Below are 15,231 nucleotides of genomic sequence, written 5' to 3'. Positions count from 1 at the left end.
GCCACATTTAGAGGTTGAGCAGATCACTTCTCCACTGACAACAGACTCCCCTACAGACACAGACAAGTGGAGAGACTAGGAGGACAAGGGACCTAATGAAATATTCTAAATGACTGGTCCATAACTGTTCGATTTCCTAACCCTTTTACAAGTCTTGTGTATGTAGCATGCTCAGGAGGACCCATGCCGGCCAAAGTCAATATGGATGTTATCAAACTTAATCTAGAGCTCTGTTTTATGTCTATAGTCTTATTGTACTTATTAATTCTTTATTCTTCTCTTTATTTTCCTTTATTGCGTACTTTATGACCTGCGTCAGGGGTGTCCAGACACTGGTGGCCGGTGGGGAGGGGAGAGCTCCTTTCTCCTTTCTGCCCTCGGTCCAACTGCACACCCCCCCCCCCCCCGCACACCCTCGACCCACCACGTCAGGAGAAACGGCGGGCCATGCCACCGCTAACGGCGCCTCCACTAACAGTAGTCCACACGCATCGACACATTGGGGACACCCCTGACTTACATACATTATTAAGTTATTATGACACGGGTCTTTTGTTACGTTCTGAGAAAAGGAACCCATTACGTTGTCAGATCCTGATTTCTAGAATGTTCCTATAAGAACGAGGATGGATGTCGACGGAGCTTTTTATAAATACTGCTGGTTTCGGACAAGTACACGGATGGCACATTGCCTTCCGTCTTCAGTCACATATCCGGAACATTCGCTGGAAATAACATTCGCCGATTTGGAACATTCGTTCGACTATGGTGACTATACATCGTTTGGCGAGTTAGCTCGTGTTACACACTATTAAACTGTCTTTGAACTTCTATTTTGTTATTGTTTTGTGTTGTATTGTATTGTGTGTGATGAAATTGTCTTAAATGAAATACAAGTTCATTGTTATATTTTCCTGGTTTAAACGTGGGGATTTATTCAAAATTTATACGTAAAATATGTTATAAACTGTGAGACAAATTAGTCCTCCCAACTATTAATTTTTGAATAGCTTGACACACACCTGTTATTTGGAACCCACAAGGCTCTTGTCATTTGAACCTGTGCAATCATTTTTCAATTACGAATTGGGTCTTTTGGAAACGTGTGAAGAGTGAATCCAACAAGGTTGACAAATTTTTCATGGCGGGAGATGAAAAAAAATAAATCGATATCCGGCAACATTCTGTCGTGCTGTGAGCAAACGGATGACTCCATTCCTGCTGACTTTTTTGGGAGGTTGACGACGTCCTAAATTTCATGTTTCAAGTGTCAGTGGCACTTTAAGTACTTTGTGTCATGTTGTATGTTTCTTGATAATATGCTGTTTTTGTAAAGATTAATCAGAAGTGACCTTTTCCCCCAGAGCAGGCGAAAACATTGCAAGTCGTCTTCATAGTAACCCAGGAAAAATGTGTACTAATTGCAAAAGATGGTGACTGTTCATGCAAAAATGGGGACGTAAAATTGGATTAACTGGGTTTTGACAAGGTAGTGTGAAGCTCACAAGTGGATGTGAAGCGTTTAGAAAAAAAGGCTTTAGAACAGAATGAACTGGTCTGTAATGGGTGGCATGGTGGACTAATTGGTCAAAGCTTTGGCCTCACAGTTCTGAGTTCAAGGGTTCAATTACTTGAGGTAGATTTTCTTTCTACGTGCACTGAAAGTTGTCTTCTTCTAAACATTGAAGGCATGCACATGCCCCAAACCCGAGTGCATGATAGGGAACAGCCATGTTTTTAGCATTTAATTCAAATACGTCTTTGTTATACTATTAAATACATGCCGACTGGCACGACTGCTTGGAGCGTTAACCTCACAGTTCTCAGAACCGGGGTCCAGATCTTGGCCCTGCTTGTGTGAAGTTTGCATGGTTTCCCCGGGCCTTGGTGGGTTTTCTCCAGGCACTCCGGTTTCCTCCCACATCCCCAAAATATACATTAATTGGAGATTATAAATAGTCCTTAAGTGTGAATGTGAGTGCGAATGGTTGTTTGTTTATATGTGCCCTGCGAATGGCTGGCAACCAGTCAAGGGTGTACCCCATCTCCTGCCTGAAGATAGCTACAATAGGCTCCAGCACTTCTGCAAACCATGTGAGGATATTCGGCTCAGAAAATGGATGGATGGACGACTTCTGTAAAGCTCGTATGGGTCAAAAGTGAGGGCAAATAACCCTCCTTGGATGAAATTGCTATATAAAATAAAAAACTTTGGCTTTTATCACTTTTTGCCTCCCAACTTCCAGCATTTGCGGTATCATCGAAAGATTCATTCTCCCATCTATTATTGTGTTAGACACAGGATGATGAGAGAGCCTGCATCTGAAATGATAGGTTGAAAGCTTGAAAAATCTTTGGTAAACATTCGATGAAGCCAAATAGAGGAATGAGACCGTAGCATGAGGGACAAGAGGCCCTGACTTGTGTCCTCAAAATCCACATCGAATCTTAATGTGTTTTTGAAAAACAAGGTGATTGGAGTAAAGCTCAACCTTATCAATTGAAAAATCTTTTGAAATTTTGAATTGGATTTTATTTTCGTTTGTATTCATTTTTTATTGGATTTTTATGTTAAGGAACATTTCCATTTACAATCTAAAGACTGAATGTTACCAACTATCTCCCTGAACTGAGGTTTGTGTATACTATTTTTGTGATCTCATTTATGATCGAGTAGACGTTTCATTTTCAGTTAATTTTGGTGGGATTTTTTTTTCAAGTGTATAGAAAGGTGTTTAATGGACTTTTTGCTAATATTTTACAGTTTTTTATGCTGAATTTGAAATCCATTATGAAGGAAACATTTTTATTTTTAGATTATCTGCAAAAAATGATCGCACATTGCTGGATCCACCGGAAAAAGACAGAAACGGGGCGGAGAGAGCCGAGTAGGCGCGTGACATCACATATCGCGCTCCACTTCATGGTGCCCTTCGAGAACAATGCGAGAACAACGATGGATTTGCTGGTACTTCAAGCGATGAACATGTTTCTGAAGGGTCTCACGAAGATGGTGAATAATACGTGCTTTGTAAAGGCGTTAAAGGTTATCAATTAGAAAGATGGAGAAACGCACTGAAAAGGAGAGGAATGAAGATTAGACAAAGTAAAACAGAATATATGTGCATGAATGAGAGGGGCGGAGAGGGAAGAGTGAAGCTCCAGGGAGAAGAGACAGCAAAGGTGGACGACTTGAAATACTTGGGGTCAACGATACAGAGCAATGGTAAGTGTGGTAAGGAAGTGAACAAACGGGTCCAAGCGGGGTGGAACAGTTGGCGGAAGGTGTCTGATGTTGTATGTGACAGAAGAGTCTCCGTTAGGATGAAGGGCAAAGTTTATAAAACAGTGGTGAGGCCTACCAGTATGGTTATACACCACATCAGTAATGCATGATGTATGGATTAGAGACAGGGGCACTGACGAAACAAAAAGAAGCAGAATTAGAGGTAGCAGAAATGAAGATGTTGATGTTCTCGCTTGGAGTGAGCAGGTTGCATAGGATTAGAAATGAGCTCTTTAGAGGGACAGCCAAAGTTGGATGTTTTGGAGACAAGATTAAAGACAGCAGACTTCAATGGTTTGGACATGTCCAGAAGCGAGTGAGTGATATTGGTAGAAAGTACTGAGGATGGAGCTGCCAGGCAAAAGACCGAGAGTAAGACCAAAGAAAAGGTTGATGGATGTGGTGAGGGAGGACATGACTGTGGGTGTTAGAGAGGAAGTTGCATCAGATAGGCTTAGATGGAAAAAGATGACAACGCTGTGGCGACCCCTAACGGGACAAGCCGAAAGGAAAAGAAGAACTGTCTCAAAACTGAGGTTTTTGGACCTGAAGTGTTCTATTTTTCTTTTATGAGTGAGTCGATGTTTCATTTACAGTCCCCCATTGTAAAATTCATTTTTAAATTTTGTTTTTTATTTCCATCATTATTTTCACATTTTTGATTTTCACATTTTGAACTGTTCTCATTTAACCATCGAAAGAGACCTCGAATACTACCAACTTTCTTCCTGGACTAATGTTTTGTATTGTTTTGATTTTCATCTCAATTTCAATAAATAAGGTGAATTTATTTTGTTGTAATGACTTCTAATACAGAAATAAGCTTACTTTTTATATTTCTGTTTTACTTCTTTTTCACATGGATTTAATGTCTTGTGCAGATTTAAAAAAAAAAAAAAAGTTTTGGCGATTAAAAAAGATGGTCAACCAAGAAGCATGGAGTGATAGCATGCGAGCTTTCTAGGGAAGAAGAACAAGTCCCAGTGGTCCACGAGGATGGCGATGCTCACCTTTCTTTGGGCTATACACGGCCCAATCACCATTTCATTCCTTGAGAAAGGAAGCAGTGAACAGTGCCAACGACTGTGAACTGCTGAGGCAGGTCAGAAAAAACAAAGCACAAACGCAGGGGTCATCAATCAGAAGGAGTCATCTGGTATAATGACAATCGAAGGCCTCACACAGTAGCCTAAATGGTGCAGCCCAACAATGAACTAGGCATGGAACTGCTCTCTCATCCCCCTTACAGCCCAGACCTTGCCCCTTCAGACTTTCACCTGTTTCATCCCTTGAAAGCGTTCACGAGAGGCACAATGTTAGAAAGTGATGAAGTCAAAAGTGTTGTGAGCGACTGACATCAATCCAAAGATTAGAAAAGTGTGTGACAGCGCTGGAAGACTATGTTGGAAACAACAACAACAAAACCTTCAAACTTTGTTAGAAGTCCTTATACTGAAAAATTCACCTTAATTATTGAATGAACCTCGTATATAACAAAACTAGTTACCTACCAGTATGGTTGTACACCACATCAGTAATGCACAATATGTTCCATTCTTCCTTCAACCTCTCCACTAGTGCCCCGACATCTCCCCAGCTATAGTTTTGGCCATCTGGGCTGAACTCAGGGCTAAAGGTTAGCTGGTCTGCCAAGGAGTAACATGACCTGGATTCTCCAAGTGTCTGCAAAGGTGTGAAGTGAATCATGTTGTACCCTAGGACATCAAATAAAGATATTCATTAATCATATAATCACATAAAACACATTGATTGCCATGCACCAGGAAAACAAAACATCGGTGCATTAAAAACATGAGTAAGAATGAATCTGTTTCAGCGTGCAATATTCAGAACCTTTCAAAAACATTGGTAGCGTGGGAACAATTTATTTTTGCTGTCCACTGAAAACATTTCCGTTTGACATATAAAGATGAATAACACATCAAAAGATGAGTATGAAAAAAAAAGATTAACAGGTCAGCTTTTGATTTTAAGTGTTAATGTCTACATTTGATACACAACTTGAGAAATTTTGTATTTGCAGCAAAACAATAATTTTCAGCCAAGCAAAAGTATTGAGACAAAAGTGAAATAGACAGAAGTGAATTAATGTGTAGCGACAAATATTTCGTTTGCAATAACAGTATCAAGCCTTATTCTTGAAGAAACCTTTGCATTCACAACTTTGTGATTAATTTCCAGGTCTTTACCACACCCATTTTTAGAGTTTTTGTTATGGGATGTGGGGGGGTGGGGGGGGTGTTACACCATAGAACACAGAAATGTTGGGGGTCGTGGACCATATCTGATTTTTAAAACATAAAAATAGGCAATGTCATGTAGAAAAAGTTAAAATGTGTGTGTAAAATCAGGGCTGCAGATTAAAACCTCATCATTCAATTCAATTTAGTATTTCAGTTGTAATCCTTGGTTATTTCTTCGATTGTATTTTTACAATTTTGAAATACTTCTTTGATGCCATGTAAATATCTATCCTTCTTTTTCCACTTATCCAAAGACAGATCACAGGGACAGCAGCTTTAGCAGGAACGCCAAGACTTCCCTCTCTCGACAGCCACTTCATCAAGCTCTTCTGGAGGAATTATGACCAGGTCAGCAAGGAAAAGTAGTCTCTCCAGCATATCCTGGGTCGTTCGCTGGGTCTTCTTCCGATGAAACGTCCCAAGAACACCACAACAGTGAGGCGTTCGGGAGGCATCCTGATCACATTCCCCAGCCACCTCATCTGGTTCCTCTCACTGTGGAGGACCAGGTATTCTACTCTGAGCTCCTCCCCGGATGACCAAGCTTCTCACGCTATCCCTAAGAGAGAGCCGGGGACTGTGGGGGAAACTTATTTTAGCCGCTTCTATGTGGGATTTTTCGGTCACGATCCACAGCCAATGAGGTGAGGGTAAGAACATAGATCGACTGGTAAATTGAGAGCATCGCCTTTTGACTGAGCTCCCTCTTTACCACAACAGACCGATACAAAGTTTGCATCACAGCAGACGCTGCACAAATCCACCTGTCAATCTCCTGCTCCATTCTTCCCTCACATGTGAACAAGACCCCTAGATACTTGAACTCCTCCACTTGGGGCAGGATCTCATCTTTGACAAGCCACCCTTTTCCAACTGAGGACCATGGTCTCAGATTTGGAGGTGCCAATTCTCATTGCAGCCACTTCAAACTCTGCTCCGAGCCGCTCCATTGAGCACTGAAGATCACGGCTTGACTAATCCAACAGAACCTGGACCGTTCTACGCCTCGGCTGCCCCTAGAGATTCTGTCCATAAATGTTATGAACAGAATTGGTGACAAAGGGCAGCCTTGGTGGAGTTCAACCCTCACCAGCAATGAGTCCAATTTACTGCTGGCAATGCCGACCAATCTCTGACACCGGTTGTACAGGGACCAAGCCACTCTTATCAGGGGGTTCGGTACCCCATACTCACAAAGCACACCCCTAAAGGACTCCGCAAGGGACATGGTCGAACACCTTCTCCAAGTCCACAAAACGTATGTTGACTGGTTTGGCGAACTCCCATGCACCCTTGAGGACTCTGCTGAGGGTGTAAAAGCTGGTCCACTGTTCTATGGCCAGGACAAAAAAAGAAAACATATTGCTCCTCCTGAATCTGAGATTCAACTTCCCAATGGGACCCTCCTCTCCACCACAGTCTCAGATATAAAGGAAGTGATTCTCATCCCAGCCACTCCACACTAAGTCATGAACTGCTTGAGTGTGGAATTGAATACCGAGGCTTGATGAAGCCATGTGCCCCAAATCATCTTCAAAAGGCAGATACATCATGCTGAGGCCACCTAACCCAGAACCCCTCAACCCTTCAGCTGCGCCTAGAAATTCTGTGCATAAAAGTTGTGAATAGAATCAGGGTTCACTTGGCACAAACAAACTCTCACCAGAAATTAGTTAAACTAATGGCCAGATGTGGACTAAAGTCTGACACTGTTCATACAGGGAATGAAGCAGCCTGAAATATTCAATGTTTTTTGATTGAAAAAAAAAACACTATGCTTTCATCATTGACTGAACGGGCTGAATCAGGGGGTTCAGCACCCCATACTCCCAAGGAAGGCATCCCCAAAGAACTCCCCATAGGACACAATAGAACATATTCTCCAAGTCCACAAAAGACATTAAGACTGGTTGGACAAACTCCCAAGCACCCTCGAGGGCCCTGCCAATGGCAGAGAGCTGGTCCACTGCTCCAAGACCAAAATGAAAACCACTCTGCTCCTCCAGAATTTCATCTTCAACTTCCCAGCTGACCACCCTCTGCACCAGCCCCAAATAGACCTTATCAGGGAGACTGAGTAGTGTAATCCCTCTGTAGTTGGAAAAATCCTCCAGTTATTATTATATAATTATTACTTGCAAAACATATTTTGCAGTGACATGGTGACAGCTGAATAATGCTGTCAAACATTTTGAACTTTATTTTAATCCCTTTATTTAAAATATAGAACTAGCTTTTTGTGCAATATATTGTCTCTGCTTTCATCCTTGTTGCGGTTGTGCCAAGGTGGAATTTTAACATTACACACCATCTTATCCTGCACTATTTGATTGAACTGAAAAATTCAAAGGGATAACTTTTTCTACGTGAGCTTTCCTAATACTATACTCCGCTAAATATTTTTTTATAATTTTGCCATGTGATTGTGACATCGACGACAGAGAGGCATGCCTGTTGATGGATAGCAGAATATTCTCGATGAGAATTTTAACTTGCTCTGGGTTCAATTTTTTTACCAGTGTCAGCTTGTTCCTTTTCTCTCAGTCTTTGGTGCTCTCCCCCAACAAATTACTGATCCGGATCCTCATCTTATATTTGCATGCAATTCTAGCTGCTTTCAAATAACTTGTGCTGAATATGAAGCTTGAGGTACTCCAGCTTCCATTCTGTCCACACGTTTCCTTCTGAAAACTCAGTACTCTGGCTTTGAAAATATTTTTTAGAAGACTTTTCTCATTCAAAAAAGAGAAAATCTCACCCAGTTTCACCGCTTTTCTTCTATTTCACCTACTCAGACAGTTCTTGCATCTTAACATAAAAGCATTTCTTTTTTTACTTTAGCCATGATTTTCAAGGGTAAACATGAATAGTGTGTGTAGCTCGTCTTCGATATACGTTGTACAGACTGCTTTAACTAAACACCAGTGGTGAGCGATGCAGAAGTACTTTATCATGGTCAACAAGGTGGACAGTCTGTGTGAGTACGTATATGAATTGGATGGATGTAGCAGCCAGTCATCCCTCACTCATTAAAACAAATTGCAAAATGGCACAAACTGAATAATTGTATGTTATAATTTCAATTCGGGTTGGATTTTTATTTTTTATTGTGCGCAACGTCAAATGTCTGTACGCAAAGACCACATCAGCAGTGCGCAACTGCACACGTGTGCAGCTTGGAGGGAACAGTGACGACCAGCCCAGTCTGGCAATCCAGAGGCACTGTCCTTAAATTCCATATCATGTTGCAGAGGTGTGTCAACCAAGACAGCTTTTAGGAACGCCAGGCGAATCTCATTCATCTCCAAGGCCTTGCCACTGAGGAGCTTTTTCACTACCTCCATGACCTCAACCCAAGAGATAGGAGAGCCTGCCTCAGAGACAGCCGATTCTGCTTCCATTGTGTTCCTCTGCCTCTGCTTGGACTCCTGGCTTCCCATTTCCATTGTATTTATCAGATGAGTTTTTAACAAAATGAGGGGAGAAAAAAAAAATCTAGAAAATCACAAATGTTTAAATAATTTAGAAGGAAATTATGGTTAAAAATACAGACTTTGTCAATTAAAATTTATCTCAAGACTTTGTTATATACACTTTTGTTGACATTGACAGAGGTGAAACGTTTTCTGTAAGTCTTCACAGGTTTTTCACACAATGTTGCTGGTATTTTGGCCCAATCCTCCATGCAGATCTCCCCAAGAGCAGTGGTGTTCTGAAGCTGTCGCTGGGCAACACATACTTTCAACTCCCTTTAAGATTTGAGAAATGCTTCTCACAGGACCGCAACTTCGATACTCCGGCTGCGTGTTTGGGAGCAGTATGATCCTCAAACATGAAACAATGGCGCCTTACAATGTGGTGAGTTCCAGCATTTGCAAATGTTGTTGTGTGAAGTGTCCAACAAAGTACACTAAAACACACTGGTTACACTGTTTGTATGCATGCCAGCAAGTATTTTAGCATTTATGTAAGCTATCATAAAATTGTGTTCACGAGGCAGTGAGGGACAATTACATTTCACATCTGTAAGCAGAAGAAGCTAACATTGCCCCACACACTCCCTGTGTAGGCTGGTCATTACTGAGAATGTTGTACACACTCATGGTGTCACATCGAAAAAAAAAATTATCACACGACAGCAAACTGAAAAGGATAACTGGCAAATAATAAAACAAAAAATGACTCATAGGAACACTCTTCATCTATGATTGACGGAAATCACAGACCTCTCTCATCTGTTTCGCCAGGAGAACTTGCACAATTAGTGGCAGACTAAATACTTTATTACCAGTGTGTGTGTGTGTGTGTGTGTGTGTGTGTGTGTGTGTGTGTGTGTGTGTGTGTGTGTCTGTATGTGTGAGTACGACATGTACACTAAGTTAGACACAAAAGGAGAAAAGGATCTCTACAAGTTGGCCAAGCAGAGGGATAGAGATAGAAAGTATGTGCATAAAGATAGAAATGGAAATGTGTTGACTGGTGCCAGTAGTGTGCTAAATAGATGGAAAGAATACTTTGAAAAGTTGATGAATGAAGAAAATTAGAGAGAAGGAAGAGTAGAAGAGGCAAGTGTGAAGGCCCAAGAAGTGGCAATGATTAGTAAGGCACTACAGAGAATAAAAAACAGAAAGGCCAAAAGGAAAAGAAAAAGAAGACACATCCTGCCACTGCCTGTGGGAGTGTGGTACTGCATATGGAAGTCTGGTGTAGCGGAAAAATATGTTAGAATAACACAGGACATGTATAAGGGCAGCAGAACAGTCGTGAGGTGTGCCGTAAGCATAACAGAAGAACTTAAGGTGAAGGTGGGATTGCACCAGGGGTGAGTTCTGAGCCCCTTCCTGGTTGCTGTGGTAATGGATGGGCTGATAGATAAGGTTAGACTGGAATCCCCTTGGACCATGATGTTCGCAGATGATATCGTAATATGCAGTGAAAGCAACGAAGCAGGTGGAGGAACAATTAGAAAGATGGAGGCATGCACTGGAAAGGAGATGAATGAAGATTAGCTGAAGGAAAACAGAATATATGTGCGTGAATGAGAGGCATGGAGGTGGAAGAGTGAGTCTTCAGGGAGAACAGATCGCGAGGGTGGACGACTTCAAATACTTGGTCAACAATCCAGAGAGATGGTGAGTGTGGTAATTTTGTACTGGACCCTTTGATAAGGGCTGTTTGTTTTCCTCTACAGGGTCTCCAGACTCTCTCTTAGAGACAGCATGCAAAGTTCGGTCATCCGGGAAGAGCTCAGAGTGGAGCCCCTGCTCCTCCACATTGAAAGGAACGAGATGAGGTGGCTGGAGCGTCTGATTCGTCTGAAGCCAGACAGCTCCCTGGTCTGGTGATCCGGGCCGTCACACCAGAAACAGAACGACCCAGGACACGCTGGAGAGACTATGTCTCTCAGCTGGTCTGGGAATGCCTTGGGATCCCACAAAGAGCTGGATGAAGTAGGTGGGGAGAGGGAATTCTGAGCCTTCCTGCTACTGCCCCTGGTGCTTGACCCCAAATCAGCGGTAGAAAATGGATGGATATTTCCAATAAATATCTTTCTATTGAGGAATAGTGAGACAGAAAACATCAATGGAATGTTTAAACCTTTTTGTTTATTGCTGTGCCGTGAAATTTTCTAATTGTAAAATATGTTACAAGGTTGATGTACTAAAAACATTGAAATGACAAATATTGCTATCATAATTCATTAAAGATGACAGTCACGTGGAAATGTTCTCAACAAAATTTTCAAAATTTGGAAATGAAGAATAATAGTTAATAATAGTTTGCTTACCCAGCAAATAGCTCATGCTGAGCCACCTGGAAGAACGGCAGAGCTACACTACGATGCTCTTTGTGGATTATAGCTCGACCTTGAAAACAATCATACCAGACATTTTCTTTCCTCTTTCACATACACCTGGATTTAGGACATTTTGGCCAAAAGACCCCAGACTGTGCAAATCCGCTCGCACCTTTCCTCCACCTGCACACTGAGCACTGGTTTACCACAGGGCTGCGTGTTGAGGGCCCCACCTCGCCACATACTGTCTCTACATCTTTTACTAAAGCCCAGTCCACAATAACATCTTCAAACTCACTGATGACACAACAGAGGTTGGGCTGATATCAAAGGGAGATGAGGCAGGCTACGGAGAGAAAGTCCAGAAACTCACAACCTGGTGTTCAGATAATCTGACACTGAACACTACAAAAATGAAGTAGATCATTGTGGACTTCAGGAGGAACAGTGGAACATGTGGGGAAAGTCTATGGCCCAATGGTTCAGACATGAGGGCAGTTGGGGATGGAGAGGAAGATGCGGGAGATAGTCTAAGATGGAAAAAGATGACACGCTGTGGTGACCCCTAAAGGGACAAGCCAAAAGGAAAAGAAGATGATGCATGCATGTTTATGACAAAAGATGATTATACTTCTTCCATTCTTCTTCATCCAGATTCCTAGGATTCTCATCTCTCTGGACCACTCCTGGTCAGACAAAATCTCAGCAGTCATCAAGAAGGTTCAACAATGTCTCCACTTCCTGAGAGTGCTCAAGAAAAAAAACCTGGATGTAAAATTGGGGCTGGCCTTTTACTGCTCATTCATCAAGACCTTGCTAACATACTGTCTCCCCATCTGGTGCGGGAAATGCACTGAGACAGACAAGGCAAGGCTTCAGAAGACAATTAAATTAGCACAGAAGATCGGTGGCTGCCCTCTAACCTCTGTGGCAGATATTTACTCGTCTCACTCCCTCAGCAGAGCTCTGAACATTTCTATGGACACTACACACCCCGGTTCTCAATTCTTTGAGCTCCTGCCATCTAAAAGGTTGTATGCATTGATTGTATTAGAATTACAATCTTTCAATTACTAACAATCTTTTATTGCTCAGTGATTGTTCTCACAATGTTTTTATTTCTCAAATGTATTCTCTGTCAACTGATTGTCGTCGTACTAGAGCGGCCCCATCTACCAGAGACAAATTCCTTGTGTTTTTGACATATCTTGCAAAATAAAGAGGATTCTGATTCGGATAGCTCTCAGTTGCTTTCGCTCTCATTTGTTCCTGCACTTCATGTTTTCCCTAACTTTGTCAGGCAAGTCCCATTTCAATGATTTCTTGATTAAGAGCAGGTGTGGCAGTATCAGGGCTGGGTGTTGCTCAAGAAATAAAAGTCCAGTATGGTAAATCATGGATTTTAATGAGGGCGCAATCACTCATTCAAAATCATTGAAAAACTACATTTTATGGGTACTTGTGTAATCTTTGACTAATGTTTAAATTTCGGTGATGGGAAATATTTAAGTGTGACAAACTTGCAAACAATAAGAAATCAAGAAGTGGCAAACACTTTTTAACATAACTATGCATGATAACATCAAAGTGCAACTGAGTCTTGGGTGTTTAAACTATGGTAACAGCTGACGATGTTACAACTCTGATACAATGGCCGGCAAATTCCCAGATCGACTTCAATACCCCCCAACAGTCCTTGAAATAGGACAGCCAGTCCGGAAAAAGCCTGGAAATCGACAGCTTATATGGTCAGAGTGAAAGAGGTCAAGGCTTCCTACTGTATATTGGGGCAAATGTTTTGCATGTGTTAAGAAGAAATTACACACACACCTGATTCCTTTGCAACTTGCAATCTGGCTGGCCAGTCATCTAAGTAACCCAAACACTTGGATAAATAGGTCTGAATGGTAATGCAGTCTAACGGGAGGAGACGGTTCTCCGATCCAACATGAAGAATTGGGTTGATAACAATGTATCCCCCTCCTGACTTCTCTGTGTCTCTGTGAAAGAGGAAAAACATTTTCATTTGGAGTGCACCCCGATATTATTTATGTCGGTTATTGAAAGCTCAAATTTCCTTTTGTCCAGGTCTTCAACTTTCACCAGTGTAAACAAGTGTCATCTATACCTATGTCAGACAAACGTGAAAATAAAACAGTATAAAAATTGAATGGTTGACTCAAGTGTGTATCATCCAATGCAATCAAATGTCAATGCGGGCCCATTTCTCCAGAAACACCTACCGTTTGAGATCCAGAAATGTGTTTGGCCTGTAATTTCAAAAATTGTCCAGAATCTCTCAATTTTTAATTGACATGTAGACTTCACAGTACAGACAAGCTGATGATCACAATTGACTTTCCATTTCGGATGAACTGCTGCTGTTTATCCAATAAAGGGGCGAAACAATTGCATATGCTCATTACATGCAGCACTACTGGAAGATCATGACATTGTTCACTGTTTACTTATCCATCAGCAATAGACTGCCCCAGTTTTCAGTTTACAGTGTTCTCACTCACATACATACACATCCACGTACGTGCGAACACAGACACACGCATACAATAAATCTTCAAATAATAAAATAAATAAATGAATAATAATAGTCAAACATGATCAACCATCTAAAAGGTCCCACAGTGCATGCAAATGAATGACACCTTTTTAATCGATTAATCTATAATCATGAACCTGAGCCATAGTTATAGTGGTGCTGATATTTAGTCGTCAAACTAAATTCATTACCATTCCGATATTTATACAAAGTTGAATCTCACCCGAATCCGAAGAAGTACTGATAAGAACCAGCGATCTTGATATCCAGACAGCAAAACTTATCAGAGTCATCCTCCCGTCCTGTTGGGTTGTTCCAGGTCAAAGCACGAAATGTGTTTCGTTTGAATGCCTGTCCGTCAAGCGGGTAGTTGGTGTGCACTGTAACTATCCTGCCCTGAAGACTTGGACCCAGACGGAACTGGAGCTCAAACCCTGAGGAGGAAAAAATATATTAACGCTGAAACTCTTGTTTTTTTGGATAATTGCATTAAATGTACTGTACAATCCATTCACGCATTATCTGAACTTATAATTCTCATAAGGGTCGAGCAATCACAGGTCATATAAAGACAACAATCGTAATCACAATCACACGAAAGGGTGATTTAAAGTCTAAAGTTAATGCATGTTTTGAGGATGTGGGAAGAAATGTACCTTTCCGACCTGTCAGTCACTCGTACAATAGTAGCAATCAGATAGGCGCATTGTCTTAACCCCTGGCTTGTCCCGTACCCTCCCGCAGCCGTGTCTCACAAACAACACTGTTTGTCGGTAGCATGCGTTTTGAAAAGTTAATGTTACGAACAAAATGGTCCTCAGATACGCTTGGGGAATGTTCAATTCTGATGAAAGATATCCAGCTAAGTTACAAGGGGCCAGATTGATTCATTTTCCAAAGCCTAAAACACAGATGAGGAAGTGTCTCCGATGGATTTAGGCTCGTGGAAGACCGCACATTTTACAACTAAGTGTGGAAAATAACAAACACAAGGCTGTATGTTCAAAGGTAAGTGAGGGAGAAGTATTTTCTCCAAGTTTGATTTCATTATTATCAGTGCTTCATACAATGCAGGAGAAGAGCTTTCCCTTTGTTAGCGTATCACTGACCTGCTGAATGAAGTGTGTAATGTTTTACGTATTGGTGATACCTGAATCAAGCAACGAGATGGATAAGAGGCTGGTATCTTGTTTGTTTTTCAACTAGTAAATTGAGAGCCTCGCCTTTCAACTGAGCACCCTCTTGACCACAACTGACAGATACAAAGTGTAGCCTATCTTCTGAATTTGTTTGGGCACTGAATGCCTAAAATAGAAATGTAAATGTG

The 15,231-nt window shown here is 41.6% G+C and overlaps 1 protein-coding gene across 1 annotated transcript in view; it reads right to left on the bottom strand.

Moving 5' to 3' along the window:
- The window catches only part of agla (amylo-alpha-1, 6-glucosidase, 4-alpha-glucanotransferase a), a 233,519-nt gene that overhangs the window by 170,827 nt on the left and 47,461 nt on the right, over positions 1 to 15,231 (bottom strand). The window contains exons 3-5 of the mRNA XM_061838544.1: positions 14,128 to 14,338; positions 13,178 to 13,347; positions 4,798 to 5,001 (exon numbers count right to left, since the gene is read on the bottom strand). Coding sequence (XP_061694528.1) covers positions 4,798 to 5,001; positions 13,178 to 13,347; positions 14,128 to 14,338 — 585 coding nt within the window. The remainder of the gene's footprint in view (positions 1 to 4,797; positions 5,002 to 13,177; positions 13,348 to 14,127; positions 14,339 to 15,231) is intronic.

This window comes from Syngnathoides biaculeatus, chromosome 13, assembly GCF_019802595.1.
Source record: "Syngnathoides biaculeatus isolate LvHL_M chromosome 13, ASM1980259v1, whole genome shotgun sequence".
Lineage (NCBI taxonomy): Eukaryota > Metazoa > Chordata > Actinopteri > Syngnathiformes > Syngnathidae > Syngnathoides > Syngnathoides biaculeatus.
Note: the sequence above shows the minus strand (reverse complement) of the source record. Positions and strands in the feature narration are given on the sequence as shown.